This window comes from Hippoglossus stenolepis, chromosome 9 (genome assembly GCF_022539355.2).
Source record: "Hippoglossus stenolepis isolate QCI-W04-F060 chromosome 9, HSTE1.2, whole genome shotgun sequence".
NCBI classification, from domain to species: Eukaryota; Metazoa; Chordata; class Actinopteri; order Pleuronectiformes; family Pleuronectidae; genus Hippoglossus; species Hippoglossus stenolepis.
Genome location: NC_061491.1, coordinates 18,935,796 through 18,951,718, shown reverse-complemented (window position 1 = coordinate 18,951,718; position 15,923 = coordinate 18,935,796). Strand labels below are relative to the sequence as shown.

The 15,923-nt window shown below is 40.1% G+C and overlaps 2 protein-coding genes across 4 annotated transcripts; one reads left to right on the top strand and one right to left on the bottom strand.

Moving 5' to 3' along the window:
* Positions 1 to 843: 843 nt before the first annotated feature.
* mier3b (mesoderm induction early response 1, family member 3 b) lies at positions 844 to 10,268 on the top strand. 3 transcript variants are annotated; one of them, XM_035166310.2, is made up of 13 exons: positions 844 to 947; positions 1,799 to 1,823; positions 2,071 to 2,216; positions 2,772 to 2,894; positions 3,054 to 3,177; positions 3,896 to 3,969; positions 4,425 to 4,497; positions 4,598 to 4,746; positions 4,965 to 5,046; positions 5,921 to 6,015; positions 6,116 to 6,243; positions 6,916 to 7,064; positions 7,220 to 10,268. In XM_035166310.2, exons 1-13 carry the CDS (start codon positions 939 to 941, stop codon positions 7,693 to 7,695), a joined length of 1,653 nt encoding a protein of 550 aa, XP_035022201.1. In that variant the 5' UTR covers positions 844 to 938; the 3' UTR covers positions 7,696 to 10,268. The 3 variants fall into 3 exon arrangements, with proteins under 3 accessions (XP_035022201.1, XP_035022203.1, XP_035022199.1); XM_035166312.2 differs by lacking the exon at positions 844 to 947 and adding an exon at positions 991 to 1,087; XM_035166308.2 differs by lacking the exon at positions 844 to 947 and adding an exon at positions 1,140 to 1,618.
* elac1 (elaC ribonuclease Z 1) lies at positions 10,124 to 14,135 on the bottom strand. The gene is made up of 5 exons (XM_035166313.2): positions 13,875 to 14,135; positions 12,821 to 13,021; positions 12,506 to 12,564; positions 11,994 to 12,204; positions 10,124 to 11,804 (listed from the first exon to the last, which is right to left on the bottom strand). Exons 1-5 carry the CDS (start codon positions 14,029 to 14,031, stop codon positions 11,326 to 11,328), a joined length of 1,107 nt encoding a protein of 368 aa, XP_035022204.1. The 5' UTR covers positions 14,032 to 14,135; the 3' UTR covers positions 10,124 to 11,325.
* Between the last annotated feature and the right edge of the window lie 1,788 nt (positions 14,136 to 15,923).

The window sequence follows — 15,923 nt, the reverse complement described above, 5'->3', positions numbered from 1 at the left end:
ACTAGCTGTTAGTATTGTACATTTTTCTTTTTCTCACTATGGTTTGTAAAATAAGACTTACGTGCATCAGATGTACAAAAGCAGCTGTTTGAAACGAATGGCACAAGTGAATATATACTGTATGGGTCATTTCTGTGTGTAAAAATGATTGTTGTGTTTGTTTATAATGGTAAAAATATATGTATCTCTAATGGTAAAAATATGTGTCTGCTAAATTTTAATTATTTAAATCATAAAGGAAAATAATGATTATTGGTAATCATTTTTGGCAAAAACACGATATTTAATGAATACTTAGAAAATTAAATGATAAAATAAATTTATTTCGAAAATATAGCAAAGAAACACTCAAATACAATCTTAGTGATACAACAAAGGTTCCTATTCAAAAAGTAACAAAGGAAACATTTGAATAAGGATTTGTGATGATCAAACACAAGTTAATTGATGAATTCCTGAAATACTGAATGATGAAATCCATTCACTGCAAAGATACAGAAAATAAAAACTGACTTTTGACCCATGTTGTGTATCAAAGGGTTAAATGAGACACAGCTGCATACATAAATCCAGCTGTTACGTTCATACACTCAAGCACAATGTCACTGTGTGATACACTGATAATCAATCGATCACATATTATCTTTAAAGCCCATATTCCCAAATTACAATTCGTGTCATAGAGCTCAACAATGTGCTTAAGCTTCAACAATAATGATGGGAAAACTACCATAAACAGAGGATATACTGTAGATTGTCTTGTTCCACTGCTGCATGTTTTATTCTCACGCTTACATATCGATGATCTGCTTCTATAGTGTGAGCAGTGGCTGGTTTGAACGGCGTCACGACTCGAGCGGACACCTGGAGCTCTGATTGGCTGAGAGCGAAGATCCGGGTACTGCGCTAGAACGAGCCCATTAGCTAAAGGTACCAATATGGCGGAGGTAAGAGGGAAAACAGGGGAGAAGCAATCGATCTTAAATCGATATTTGTGAAAATTCTGTCCGGTATTTTTCACTTTTGTGCCGTCGATTGGGGCCACGGCGCTTTTTGCCGTCCGTGGAGCGTGTGTCGCGTCCGGAATGTCAGTTGTATTCCTCTAAAATCTGCTTGAATGTCCGGGCTGATCCTTCACTACCAGGCCGCTGCGCCTTCGCTCTCTCAGCTGCTCCGGTGTAGCGGCGGTGTAAATTGATACGTAAATTTAACGTTAGCCGCGCTGGGTTGGAGGAAACAACCGGCTACGTCTCGTGTGTGATTAATTAAAACTGTTTTCTCTCGCTGGGCTCAACCGGCGACTCCTGTATTGTCAGGACGAGCCGGCTCCGTGGACCGCGGTGCCGCGCAAACGAAATTAGTGTTTACATTTTTCGACGGATAGCGTTAACAGCAGGCTCTGGTGGAGGGGTTAGCATGCAGGCTAGCTAACAGTTTGTGGAGCCGACACCGCTTTAAATCGCACTGCCTGAAAGTATCTCTGTGTGTTGCCTCGGATCGAGTCCCACACATTGTGATCAGCTCAATGCCGGGGTTTTAAACCATGTTTCGGTCACAGTTGTCCTCTTGTGTGGAGCGTTTATTAGCGACTCAACACACTAGCCGCCACCTATTGCAGGTAACGTTAGCGGTAGAACCTGCCTTCCTGTCCGAGTAGTGTCCCTGATCGTAGTGCCGGACATTAGAGGCATTTTAGCTTCTCCTGATTTTCCTGTATCCTGTTGAACCTCCTGCTTTACAGTTGAACTCATGTTTCAACCACAGCGCTCATTTATGCTCTGGTCTTCTTCTTTTGCAGGCTTCCCTAGGGAGTTCAAGTCCAGGTAAGGAAACCTCTGCTATAAACTGAATCTGCAAACGTATTTAATTAACTTTGATTATCTACTCAAGTTTATTTTAATTAAGAAGAGATTTCAAGATGACATGATGGTGTTTGCACATGGAGTATGTTGTCTAAGGAAATGGCTTTGAAATTGACTAAAGGTTAAAGTAATCTAACTTGTGAATTGACGCTGTAATAAGAACGAGACGTTGATTATTCTTTTCTTTTCCCCCTTTTCTCTCACTCAGTTGGCTCTTTATCGTCAGAGGACCATGACTTTGACCCAACAGCAGACATGTTAGTTCATGAGTACGATGATGAGAGGACTCTGGAGGAGGAAGAGTCTTTAGATGGAGGGAGGAACTTCAGATCTGAGATTGCAGATCTAGAAAAGGTGAACTTCAAAATGCCCTTAACAGTTTTTTACCTGTGTAAATGCAACACGTGTACATTTAAGCATTTGAATTTGCATTTTTGTGCTTATGAAAGTTGTGTATGTATCATTTAATTTGAGTGGAAGCCAGAGTGCTCTGTCGTGTACGTAGGGCTGTAAATATTGATGCTGAGTTGTCACAAGGAAAAAAGGTTAATATTTTAAGACTGTGACAATTGCTTTTGTGGCTTTTATGAGGACAAGGGGAACTCGTCAGATTCATAGCTGCTGATAGTACAATCACTAAAGGTCAACTAAGTTAAAAATATATATTACTCGGTAATACTCAGATATTTGTCTTATTGTGATATATTTACATTTGGAATAAAAAGATATCTTGTTTTTCTCAAAGTTTTTAGCAGTCCTTAACCTTTGGGTCCGTTTAAGTGAAATATGTAATAGTTTTCAATATGAATGTTGTATAGTAATTTATATTGTGATGGATGATTCTGTGATATGTTTACTTAATTTATGAAGTATATTAAGTAAACATGATTTTGCCTCTCTCCCCACCAGGAGGGGACCATGCCTTTGGAAGAACTATTGGCCATCTATCGCTATGAGGCATCAGCAGGCTCCAGTATAGACAGCTCCTCAGGAGACATCACTGATGAGCTGCCTGACATGACTTTGGACAAGGTGAACTTCTGCTCTTCTACTGTAATGTTACCCAGCCATTAAAAGAGTTTTGGGGGGAAATATGAGAAGAAAACCGATTTAATTTTCATAGTTGTAATTTAGATATTTTGTACACATACGTTCCCTCTGTTTACAGTGGATATTATTTTTTCTCTTTAGGAAGAAATAGCTAAAGACTTGCTGTCTGGAGACTACGAGGAGGAGACCCAGTCCTCAGCTGATGATCTGACCCCTTCAGTCACCTCCCATGAGGCCACTGATTTCTTCCCAAGAACACTTCGATGTAAGTGATAGGTTACACAAACGAAGTGCTTGTTGTCTGTTGCTTTGCCAGATTAAATCTTGTAATGCAGAACCTGTTTTAAAATTATTTAAACTCAATTCTTTATCTTTTATATATATATGAAAATGTAATATCTATACATCTTAATACCTTTTGTGAACTAGTAAACTCTGCAATTAGAACTATTTTAGCTAAGTTTAACGTTCACAAACTCAGGGTTTTTCCTGACCGAGCACGAAATTTGACGGAGGCGCCTCCGTATTCTCTATGCAGGAAAAACCCTGCAAACTTGAATTATTTGAAACCGGATCCAACGGTTGAATTCAAGTGAAGGGGAAAGTGGTCTCAAGACTTCTGAATTCCACTTTTAAAATTGCGTTTTTAATAATTTCTGAACTCGCCAAAGTATAGTCATGCACAAAGAGCTGCATTAAATTTATGATCTGACAATTTTTGGGCGGGCTAAAAAATGCTGTGCAACGATGTGTCACTGCACAAAATAGCCCAGTCTTATTTCAGATTTGTCTTAATTTTATTTAGGAAGTAGAGATTTAAAAGTAGTTAATGTGTCAGGGATTTTTATTATAGAAGTGGAAATGGCAAGATCAACTGTTACAGTACTACAGTTGACAGTTAAAACATCAGGCCACCCAGTCCGAGTTGTGCCCCTTTGTGTGTAAAGTTATTCACCTGACGTTGTTTATATTTTATTGTACAGCCAACGCCATCTCGGATGGTGACAAAGAGTCGGAGTGTGATGAAGATGGCCCAAGCCCAGAAGACTCCAGAAAGGTAAACAACACGTTTCAACTTGAAACACATTTATCCATGAAATCTGAAATTACATGGTTTACTTCAGATTATTCAGAACGTTTTTTAAAAAGTCAAATAAAGTACATTTGTTAAAAATAACCATATTCAGTAACATAAGTGGATTCATATTTCGTTTTCCATCCGAACCAACCAACATGATTGTCCTACCCCTAATCTTTACCAAATCATCAAAGAAAATGTTGACATATAGCTCTACTTTCCCCCTAGTGTCATGAATGTAAACCACACATTTCAACTTGGAACACATTTATCCATGAAAACCTAAGGACCCTTGTAAAAAGCATCTAAAACCAAAGTATTGTTTGAATATAATCTCCTAAAGCCTTAGGGCTAAGTTAACTTCATCTTTCATGCTGATTCTGTACCAGTTTAGTTGTGGGTTCAAATATAATGTTTTTGTCTTTCTATTAAAGGAAATAATGGTGGGAACACAGTACCAAGCAGAGGTTCCTTATTGCATCTGTCACTACAAAGATGGGGAGAAAGGTAACTTCCGCATTTCTGTTTTTAGAGCTTACGCCTAATATGTTGTTTAATGTAACAACACAATGTGACTAATCTCACTGTGATGTACTTTCTTTTGCAGTTTATGATGATGAAGATGAGTTATTGTGGAGCCCAGGTACAATGGCAGAAAACAAGGTCAGGGGTTTTCTGTCTGAAGTGTTGTCACGAACAACAGATGAAAAGATAGGATTTGACAAACCAGGGATGCACGTTCGAGACGATGAGCAGGTCAGTCATGTCATTATCAAACCTTTCCTGTTTAACCTTAGTGATGAGCAGATAAACAATGTATGTGAGTGTCGACATTGTTTTATCATTAACCCAATTACCATGTCCTGTATCAATTTGATTTTGAATTCTTCACATTTGTTCTGAGTTCTGCAGATTATTTGTTTCTAAGGTACACACAATATTTCGGTTTTGACCACTCCACTCTTTCCTCATAGGCATTGCATGAGCTTTTCAAGTGCAACTACAACACACGCGAAGCACTAGAGAGATACTGCAGCCGCATTAAGTCCTCGAAAGGTAAGAGAAGAAAATGGTGGTGTCATGGGTCTTGTGTAGATTTGTTGGCAGGCAACCTAAAATCACTTAACAGTCAACATTGTACTGGGTAGATGACAATAGAAGTAGATTTGAGTGACCACTTGGTGAAGTTTCGGGAGTTTTCTATGCTCACTCGTTACCTTTGGATCATAAATGTCCACAGTAAGCATCAGACTCATCCAATGATTATTTGTCAGGATTTGTCAGTCACACATGAGCTCAGATGGAGCGAGAATTTAGAATGGATTTTTATTGCATATTCTTAATCATCTTGATTCAAGGAAAATGAAAAAAATTAAATCAGTAAGTAAAATACACTTAATATTTAAATTAAGAAAATGTAATATGACACAAATCCCCTTTAGTACTTGTGTCCAGTCATCTTTTAATTTCAGATTTTATGTTATTTCTATTCTTTTTGAGATTGTGCACTCCTGAATATAATACGTATTAGGTCCATGGCAATGGGTCCGCAATCAAATTTGTACAATTTTAATTGGTGACCTTTTTATAACAATAGGAAAATCTCATCCCACTGGAAGACTACTTGGAAATCCTTCAGTCACATGTAACAGTTTTCACCTCCTCATTCTTTGACGTGTGATTTTGCAATGATGATCAGAAAATACTTGATTGAGACCCAGGGGTTCCTTGGATTTTGTTGTTATACTACAAGAACATGTTGATCCTCAGACATCACAAGGAAGACTTTGGTAAATTAGTTTTTCTTTGTATAAAAAGACAGTTTGGGGATAATATAGATTGAATATAATTTTCCTGATGTTGTTAATGTTTTGTTTTGCATCACACGATTGTGCATCAATATATAAATGGTTTTCTGGTTTCCTTTCAGGAAAATCTCCTCCTTGGTCGGAAGAGGAATGCAAGAACTTTGAACATGCACTACAGATGTATGACAAAAATTTCCACCTCATACAGAAACACAAAGTGAGTTTGAGTTACTACCTGATTTCTTAATGCATGTCGATGCATATAAAGCTGTGAGAGTTTCTCATTCCTTTTTTATTGATTTCCTTTCCCCCCTTAGGTCCCAACACGAACTGTAGCAGAATGTGTGGCGTTTTATTACATGTGGAAGAAGTCGGAGCGCTTTGACTTCTTTGTGCAGCAGAATCGGTTTGGAAAGAAAAAATACAGCAGCTATCCCGGTGTAACGTAAGTGACAGGGGAAGACACCCATCTGTGTTAGGTTCATATTTGTGCCCATGTTTAATACAATGAGCTTTGAAAAAACACTGCTCTCATGCAATGTCTGAGGAACTTTGGGTAAATCTCAGGGTACAAGGTCAATGAGGCGAAATCGGAAGCAATGATGATCACAGGAGACTGGTCCAACAGTTAGACGGAGAGACGAAATTCAGATGGCCAAAAAAGGGCTTTAAGTGCTTGGGGGTCATTCTGAGTCCTAACTCTTCTCAATTATACAAAGCTAATTATGATAAACTCATTTCTCAGATAAAAAAATGACCTAGAAAGATGGGGGATGCTCCCCCTACCTCAGCCTACCTTGGACCAATGGACCCAAAGACTCTAGTTTGTAAACTGTATGTGAAATATAACAGCGAAACTGCAATTCCGGATGGACATTTATTTAGAGAGATGGTGGTCTGTCATAAGGTATTTAGCAAAGTGAACATATTGTATCTATTTGTAGTATTTTTTTTTGGGCACTTTGGAATATGAATGTAACCCCTCAACTCATTACATGTCTTATGCCGTTGCATTGGAAATTTCTCTTTTGTACTTTTAGACTATTTGTATGCATGTCATACTGTGTGAGACTCACTGTCAAGGAACTTGTTTTAATAAATGTTCTGTTGTGTTCAGTGACCTGATGGACAGGCTGGTGGATGAAGCAGAGGGACTGGCAGTGGACAGTTCCTCAGTGTGTTCGGGAGCTGGTGGAGGAGGAAGACTGGAGACGACCACCGACCAGCTGAGCCTGCTCAACTCCATCACTGCCAGCGACCTCACAGGTCAGTCATGGGACAAACTTCAGAAGCTAGAAATACTTGAAACTATTGCATTCATTTTCCTCCTTTGTCAGATAACGTTTCACGGGAGTCAATGTGTTTCTTGCCAAAAGTCTTCCACTTCTTGAGTGTTAATTGAGTGTCCTGTCTCCTTGCAGCTTTGAGTAACAGTGTAGCCACAGTGTGCAGTCCTGCCGAGGTTAGCTGTCTCGACTCCTACAGCTTCCCTCCATTGGAAAGTCTCCATCGTGGGTCCCTTAACCACGACGAATCCCTCGGGTTCCCTTCCAACGGTGCAGACACCGACTGCCTCAACATGCTCGACGCCGGCTTCTACCACACCGACCTGGGCCAGCTAGGAGGAGTGTGCGTCAACAAGGACTGCGAGCGGCCCTCAAAGAGACTCAAGATGGCGCTGCCTGACTCCTTTATCAATGACGTGTCTGTGGGTAACCTCGGAGTTGACTTCGAGGCGCGACGGACAACGACGCACCACCACCGAATCACCGGCGCCAAAATGGCAGTATCCGTCACAGACTTTGGGAGCTTGGCTGGCAACGGCGAGCCCAATGGGTTTCTGGGAGCACACGCACGGCATCACACACAGCACACTGCAGCACTTCAATCAGAGTGATCTTCCTCCCTTGCTCTTCCCTTTTGAAACCCCTTATCTTGCTTGTACATAAGACTGACCTCACTGGAGAATCCAATTTGTTTAAATTCTATTATATATATATATATCTATATATATGTATATGAATATACTTTGTTTTCATTTTTTGTGTAATATGACATCAGTGATGTCTATCATATAGAACTAAAATCTTGATTTCTCTCAAGAGTTTATATAGCCATTTATTTTATTTTTTTGCGGTCTTGAGATGTGGAACGTCCATGTACAGTTGGGCCCAGCGGCTGCAGTCGGAGAGTTGTGTATCTTCCTCCCTGACATCTACACACATCTTCACAGCTACAGTATGTTATCCTGCCATTCTTTCCAGCTGCCAAAACTGGCTTAGTTCTCTGCCTCTAGTTTTTAGCATGTAGTTGCCTGCTTTGTTTTTTGAAGTGGTACTTTCTTTTCCTTTTTAAATTAGTGTTCGGTTTACAGGTACTTTTCAGTAACCAGACTAGTCCTAATGATTTTATTTGTCTCCAAATAAAATGGCTAGATATTGTATGAAGAACAACACTAGCACAGAGATTAGCTTGAAGACCAGGATGTTTTTGGCTTCAGCTGCTGAGACGTTCCAACTTGGTTTTCCTTCTTTTTTCTTTTTTCTTATCTCCTGTGGAAGCTTTTCTTTAGTTTATTTTTTAAATCGTTTAAAGTGGCCAAATTGGAACATCTGAATGTTTGCTACAGTTCATATTATTAATCCTTCTAGTCAAACCCAAATTATAGTCAACGATTTTATATATTTTCTATTCTAAACGGGTGAAAAATTACTTGTCCAGAGTAAAATGGGAGTCATCTTGTTTTACTGTTGGATATCAAGTTCTTTTTTAAATATAAATCCTGCCTCTTCCTTGGAGGCTATTGGTCCGACAAACCATAATGGCAATACTGCAATGCAAGCATATTAGTTGGGTTTAAACACCGACATCAACTGGCACAGTAAAGTACTTTTACCTTTGAGATTTAATTAAATCCTTTCAGCTCATGTTGTCATTCTTAGGCAACTTGAGCTGTGTATGTTCATAAGTTAAATGTTAGATTATGTTCCTGAATCACATAGCGCCCCTTTCAGACCACTTAGCAGTCTTAGGTAAGCCAGCTAGCAGTATTATCTCTTTATTTAAAGCCACTTCTGATTTTTGTATTCAACCTCTGCCTAACATGTACTGAGTGTAGAACACCTCGTATAATCGGGTCTACAATTTCTCGGAGTCTAGTAGCAGAGATGGAGCCGTATTTATCTTGACTTGAGTCCATAATTGTGAACTGTAAAATGTTTAGCGGGTCATTGTCATTGAGTTGGATGCAGTAGTAGTGTTTACTTAATTTATGCATTGTGCTATGACAAATTAGTTTGTTTCAGGGGTTCATCATGTTCGTCGTGCCCATAGTTGTAGTATTTCACCGTTTTGTATGTACAGACATGATTCACGCCTCTACGTCATCTTTTAGGTTCGCTCAAGTAAATTCAGTTTCCAAGCCCAGCATCATCAGAGAAGATATTCACGTTCGCGTTTCATGTAAATAATTAGCAAATAGCCTTTAAAAGTCTATTAACTGACCTCTTACACTTGTGAATCTGTGTTGATACAAAGTTTTTAATTTGATTCCTTGTCAAAAAGGCAATAATTTGTAGATATGTACAGATATATTTTGAGTTCCGCATTTTACCGGTTGACTTGGTGTTTGAATTTTGTTTTCTTTCTTTCTGGAAAAGTCATGATACCCACACACTAGGACATGGCTGAAACCACGCATGCCAGCTGCGTCCGCTTCTCAAGTGTACCACTCAAAACGGCTTTACCCGAAGACGTATTGATATTACTCAGTGTTGCAGTTTTGCGTTTGAAACTTGCAGCCGTGTGTAAAAGACGCTCATCTTCTTCTTTCCTTGAAAAAACTCTTTTTACATGTCGTCTATTTGTCTTGATGGTAAAGGGATGGCTGCTGCTCTTAATGTATGTGGAGAGCTCATTTCTCTTTGAATGCAATGTGCATAATGCAGTAGGTCCTCCAAGCTCTTCTAGCTTTAGCAGTGCAGTGATATTTATTTCACCTGTGGTTTGTACAAAGACTCAGAAAACCTGTCAGAATGTTAAGGCCATTAAGTAGTAGAAGTAGGTTTTTCACCACCCTGTGAACTCTCAAAAATGTGATATTTTATTGATATGAGACTTGTGTGTGCAAGCAAGCACTAAACAAATTTATTTTATATTTTGTATTGTGTTTTGAAGTTTAAAAAGACAAAATATAGCAGTTGTTTTGAAAAAGAAAACTCCAGTCCTTTGACGAAAACAAAAACACCTTTGTGAATAAAAACCTACAAAACTTAAAAATGTATATCCAGAAATATAGACAATCAAAAACTTCACTATGAGAATTGTTCAAGAAGCTATCTTTATTGTTTATAAGAATTGTACATAAACATTGAGTTTTTTTTTTTCTTTTGTTAAACATTATTTTGTATTTTCTGTTGTACTTTAATACCTTGTGTACAGATCCAGAAATAAAGCTCTGGAAAATGTTCAGAGATGAACGCATGTTCTTTTATCATCATAAGGAAATTGTGAAAAGATGTGGTTTTATTTACAAGCTCACATGAACAGACGCAAAGACTCAAAACTGATGTATCTAGACTGGCACTCAAAATAGCACATTACTGTGCCAAGGCACAAATTTAAATCTTTATTTGGATCTACACAACATTTCACACACTTTCTTGGCCCATGTCCCATCCTTTGGCCAAGTTTCATAGAAATCTGATTAGGAGTTTTTTTAGGGATTTTATTTTTATTTTGTAAAATTTCCAAGAATATTTCAGAAAATGTCAGGGAATTAAAGAAACTTAAAAAATGACTTGAAGATTAACAGACAGGACTCAGACAGCAGCAGAAGGTGAGGACATGGAGATATTTTGGAAAATGTTCTGGAAAAGTTTAAGACATTTTGTTCAAAATTGGGGGGAAAGTTTCTGCAAATGGCAGAATTTTTCCACTGATATTTGTTGGAAATTAAATATTTTTGATTTAAAGTAAGAATTTGCCTTATTTTTTCTGATGAGTTTTTTCTGATTTGAATAATTCAATCTAAGGAGTACTCTGTGAGCAAAATAACTAGAAAATTCCTCCTGCCAAGAAATGCCTCGTGCTTGCTGCCTGTTCGAGAGAGACATTTATAAAAGCTGCATGTTTAACATGATCCAGGTTTGTGAGAGAGCGAGATCGAGATCCAAACCCTTGGGAGCCAATCCAAACAGCCAGCAAAACAATAAACAAAAAAATAGTAACGATCGCAAAGGCTAAAGATGAATCCGACTGGCTACTGGCTTGTATGGCTGTCTACAGACAAACATTTCTGACTGAATCACTACTGACGCCTATATTTAAAAAGCCGTTGTTCTGATTCTAATGCTTTTCATTTTCCTTAAATCTCACTCAGGGAACGCTGTAGAGACACTGAGCCAACACACGTCTTTTCTTGTTAAATGTCCAGTGTAATCAGTAAAACTGGTGTTGTCACGAGTTTATTACTCAGTGGGAACATTTCCACACCATGGCCTCCCTAGTGCTGACAACTGGTTATTCCTCATCTTGGTCTCCTGACAGGAATGGGCAGAGTCAGCAAGTCCTCAGCCAGAGTCACTTCTACACCACTGTCCAGCAGAGCCTCTTCAGCCTGTCGCTTCAGCTCTGACACGTCGTCCTCGTCTCCCTCTTTCTGCAGGGAGCTGGGTTTGTACCTCTGACTGAAGTGGTACAGCACCAGCTTCCGTGCACTGCAGGCACATGCCACCGCCGCTGCCATCTCGGGCGTGCTGTGTCCGTGGTCCACTGCTTTCTCCCGGTGCTCGTTCCCCAGAGTTGCCTCGTGAACCAGAACGTCCGCTCCATTGCACAGACTCAGCGCTCCTTCCCCGAGAACTGAGCTGCAGTCTCCGAAAATGCAGACTTTCCTGCCTGGAATGGATTCCTCCTGCACGTCAGTAGGCAGCACCACACGCCCACTTCCCAAAGTTACAGACTCGCCAGCTTTGAGACGGCCGTAGAGAGGCCCTGGTTTCAGGCCTGACAGACACAAGGAGAGACCAGTCACCTTTCTGTAATAGTCTGAGTGAACTGTGTGTAATTCGGAATCCAAAAACTACAGGACCTCAACGTTATTTTCAATACAGAATAGAAAATCAACTGAATTAAATAGACACAATTCACATACAGTTTATATCTTTGTCAAAAACCACACAGAGAGATTCTTACCCAGTTCCTTCAGCATTTCAGTTTTCAGTCTTCCGGGACGATCGTGCTCCTTAATGCAAAAACCAAAGGAAGGGACACGGTGGAACAGCCTGAACGCTTTGACCACAAACTTCTTGTCTTCAAACAGGAGGTAGGAGTCACTAGAGACGTCCAGAGGGATCGTTCTGCCCGGTCGCTCCTGCGGGTGCAGAGGTCCGCTCTCTGCTGTCATCTGGAAAGAGAGAATAATCACAATCAATTTTCAGAGGTAATAAACTGTATGTTTGGGCTCAGTATATTCTGTGGTTTACGCTATTCTGGGGTTTGGTGTAAACAGAATCCAGGCTTGATTGAGCTTTTTTGGGCGAGGGGCCAAATCTTTGGATAAAAGCTAGTGGCCTTTTAAGAATGTCTAAAATCATTGTCATATTTCCAGTCCCTTGAAGTGTAGTGTAGCATACTGTGCTGTTTTAACAGTGAGTGGTGAAGTATGATTTTTACCACACATGAAAACACCACAACCAGTCACTTACCTCCAGACTGAGCTGTCCCTCCTCTGGACTCTGGTCAGCGGTGGGCTCCAGCTCATGAACTGCAGCAACAAACACATGTAGGTGAACGTCACAGCAGATTTAATATGATATGACATTGAAGCGTCTTGACCCTACAATGTAAAGTGCAATTGAAAGTACAATGAAAACACTTAGTTAGTGGATTAAGTTGCAGGTGGTAAAAGATTTAAATGAAGTTTATTGTTTTTAATGAAACACAGCTATTTTCTATTTATGTGAAAGAGTTGAACTACAGTTTTAAAAATCATCATGCATAGATTGATATTTCAAACCTGCCTGCATAAGGGAAGAGCAGCTGTGACCCCGTGAGGCCGAGTGTCACCCTGAGAAAGTGCCGGAGGCCCCGGGGCCCGTAGATGTCCACACAGTTCAGGTTCTGCTGGGGGTTGGTGTTGAGGCTGATGGTGCAGAGCAGACCGGGCAGACCGAACAGGTGGTCTCCATGCAAGTGGGAGATGAAAACCTTGGAGATTCGCCCTGGGTAGAAAACATGACACATTATAATGATCGTGGTGGCAGCTGATCAGGGACTATGATCAAGACTGCTTGATATATATACAATACATCTACTCACATATTCTAATAATACTGACAATATATCCTCAATTCATTTGTCATTGCTGCTCCCTTCATCTCTATTAGACATTCTCATATAAATATAAATATATATATATATATATATATATATATATATATATATATATATATATATAAATACTACCATTATGTTACAAAGTGTTTCTTCTAATCAATGTTGTAAATACTGTATGTGTTCAGTTACATCTATTGAACTTCTGTCCGTCCTGGGAGAGGGATCCCTCACATGTGGCTCTCTCAGGTTTCTACGTTATTTCTCCTGTTAATGTTAATGTAGTAAAATACAAGTTTCAAGTTTGCACAGGGTCAATGGTGTTGGACAAGGAGAGGTCAGCTCAGCAGAGCAATAAGAGAAATAGTCAGAGAATAGAAAGTAGAATAAAGTAAACAAAAGTTCAATATTAAAAAAATACTATACTGTACTATATAGATGAAATAAAGAAGGTTAAATTGCTTTAATTTTTACATTGACTGTACTAGAATGAAAACTATCATGATTATGTTAAACATTTACATGGGAAATTTTCAGGACCAAGAAATCACTGCAATATCAATCTTATTTTAAAATGTCAATTACTCAGATAACTCGAGTTTTTGATCATGTATAAAACAAGAGTACAACACGAGTTCATTCATTCCTATTAGATCTTTTTTTAAGTACATTTAAGACTTTATCTGAGAAGCAGTAAATTGGGGGCGGGGCTGCTGAGGGACTGGAGCCGCGGGGACTCACCGGCTCTGAGCGGGCTCCTCATCAGCTGAGTCTGGGTCCCCTCCCCGCAGTCGAACAGCCAACAGTCCCCCTCTGTCCGCAGCACCAGAGCCGAGGCCCCGCGGTGAGGGGACGGGTAGGCCGAGCCGGTCCCGAGGAAAGTCACATCCATGGTCATCCTCCCCGGAAGTTACAGGGAAACCTGCTGGAAAACTGTTTTCAAATGATCCTCGTACTGAGGCAGGAGAGCGCCGTGCTGGCTGTAAACACAGTCGCACAGTGATGTCGTCAGAGGAGCGACGTTGAGGCGTTCAAGTCAGGTCTGATGGCACCGAAATTTCTCTATTAAGATATTTAGGGCCCGAGCACCGAACGGTGGGAGGCCCTATTGAAATTGTAAGGATTACTAGGGCTACGTTGTAGCACAAACGGGCCCGAGCACAGGCATGGTTTTATATCATTATAGACAGTAAGATAGATGAAATATTGCTGCCAATTCAGATGTAAAGTATAATTACGATAATTGCTCCTATATATATGTTGATATGTATGTATATATGTGCTTTTTTCAAAGTTATAGATCGTATGTGTGTGTTTTTGTGTTATAGATTCTGTCAGTACATTTCCATAGATATGTTCCCTGCACTAATAGTTTGTTTTAATGGTGTAGTTCATTTGTGCATCGCTCCAGAGAACGAAGTTGCCCTGTGAACTTCAGGAAGCCATAATGAAATGGGAGAAGTTAAAGCCTCCGGAGCCAGATGATCCCATGTGCTGCTGCGAGTGTGATATCTACCAGTACGGATGCTGCTGTGACTGTGAAGATCTGGACGAGGCCATACTTCTTCTAACATGTTAGAAGAAGTATGACCTTTAATGAGACACAAAAGGGTCACAAGGTGATTTACAGACATCAAATACAATTTAGATGCAATTCTCAATATCATATTTTAGCCATAATTGTTCCAAAAGCTAAAAAAAGTACTTGTTAGAATAAAACCATGTAAATAACCATGCATGGTGATTATGACAGATGAGTGACAGCATCAGTTGCAGCAGGTCAGTTTACAGCACCACAGGAAACATTGCACATGTGAGATTTTTTGTGAACAAGCTCAGCTAAAATATCCTTTGGGATAATGGGCATCAAGGACTCAAAGGTTTTGGAATCCCTGCTTTAGTACAATAAACTTCAGGCCGAGTGAAGAAATGTCCCAGGGCCCCAGATCCTTCTGAGACTTCATGATGTATCAATGTATTTAATCATAAATTCATTTTATTTTATCCATTTATTTGTCTTTTTACAGTTTATTTAAAACCAAACACGTGTGACATCACACCAAAGCACAATATTAAAATTACAGGGTCTGACCCTTCTAATAAGAAAACACATGTGATTTTTCCTCATATCATCTTATTAGTTTGATCAATGAAAGTGTATTAGCATCATTCCTAATTAAGTTTTTTTATTTTCAAGTGTTTGTAACTCTGCCTGAATGTGTGCGCTGCAGGTGGCTGAGACACAAACCCCCTCACAGCGGATGTCACTCTCCTATTCTCGGGGCCCTGATTGACAACCTGGAGATCTCCATGATCCCGGCCCTGGTGCTGCTGCCTCTGCTGCTCCGGGCCGCAGCGCTGCACTACCTGCTGGGCATCATCATCCTGACAGCTCTGCCCAGCCTGGTCCTCTGGTACTACTACGCCACGCACCACAAGAGGAGACGCACCCTCTTCTTCCTCACTCTGGCGCTGTTCTCTCTGGCCTACATGTCATCACACAGATTCTACGGACGTCAGCCATCTGCAGCTGTGCACTGTGACTGCTGGGATGATCCTCACCATCGGATCTCTCATTCACACCAAGAGAGGCCCAGGGTTTCACACCACCTCCTATCACAGCCAGAGTGAGGAGGTTACTCTACACATCTTAATGGATCCATCCAATCAGCGGCCTCCTCCTCCTCTCCTCCTGCCCTGACAGAAAAGTGGAGCAGATGCTCTGTGTGCAAAACAATGCGACCCCCGCGGGTAACGTAACGTAACACAACGTAACGTAACATCACGTAA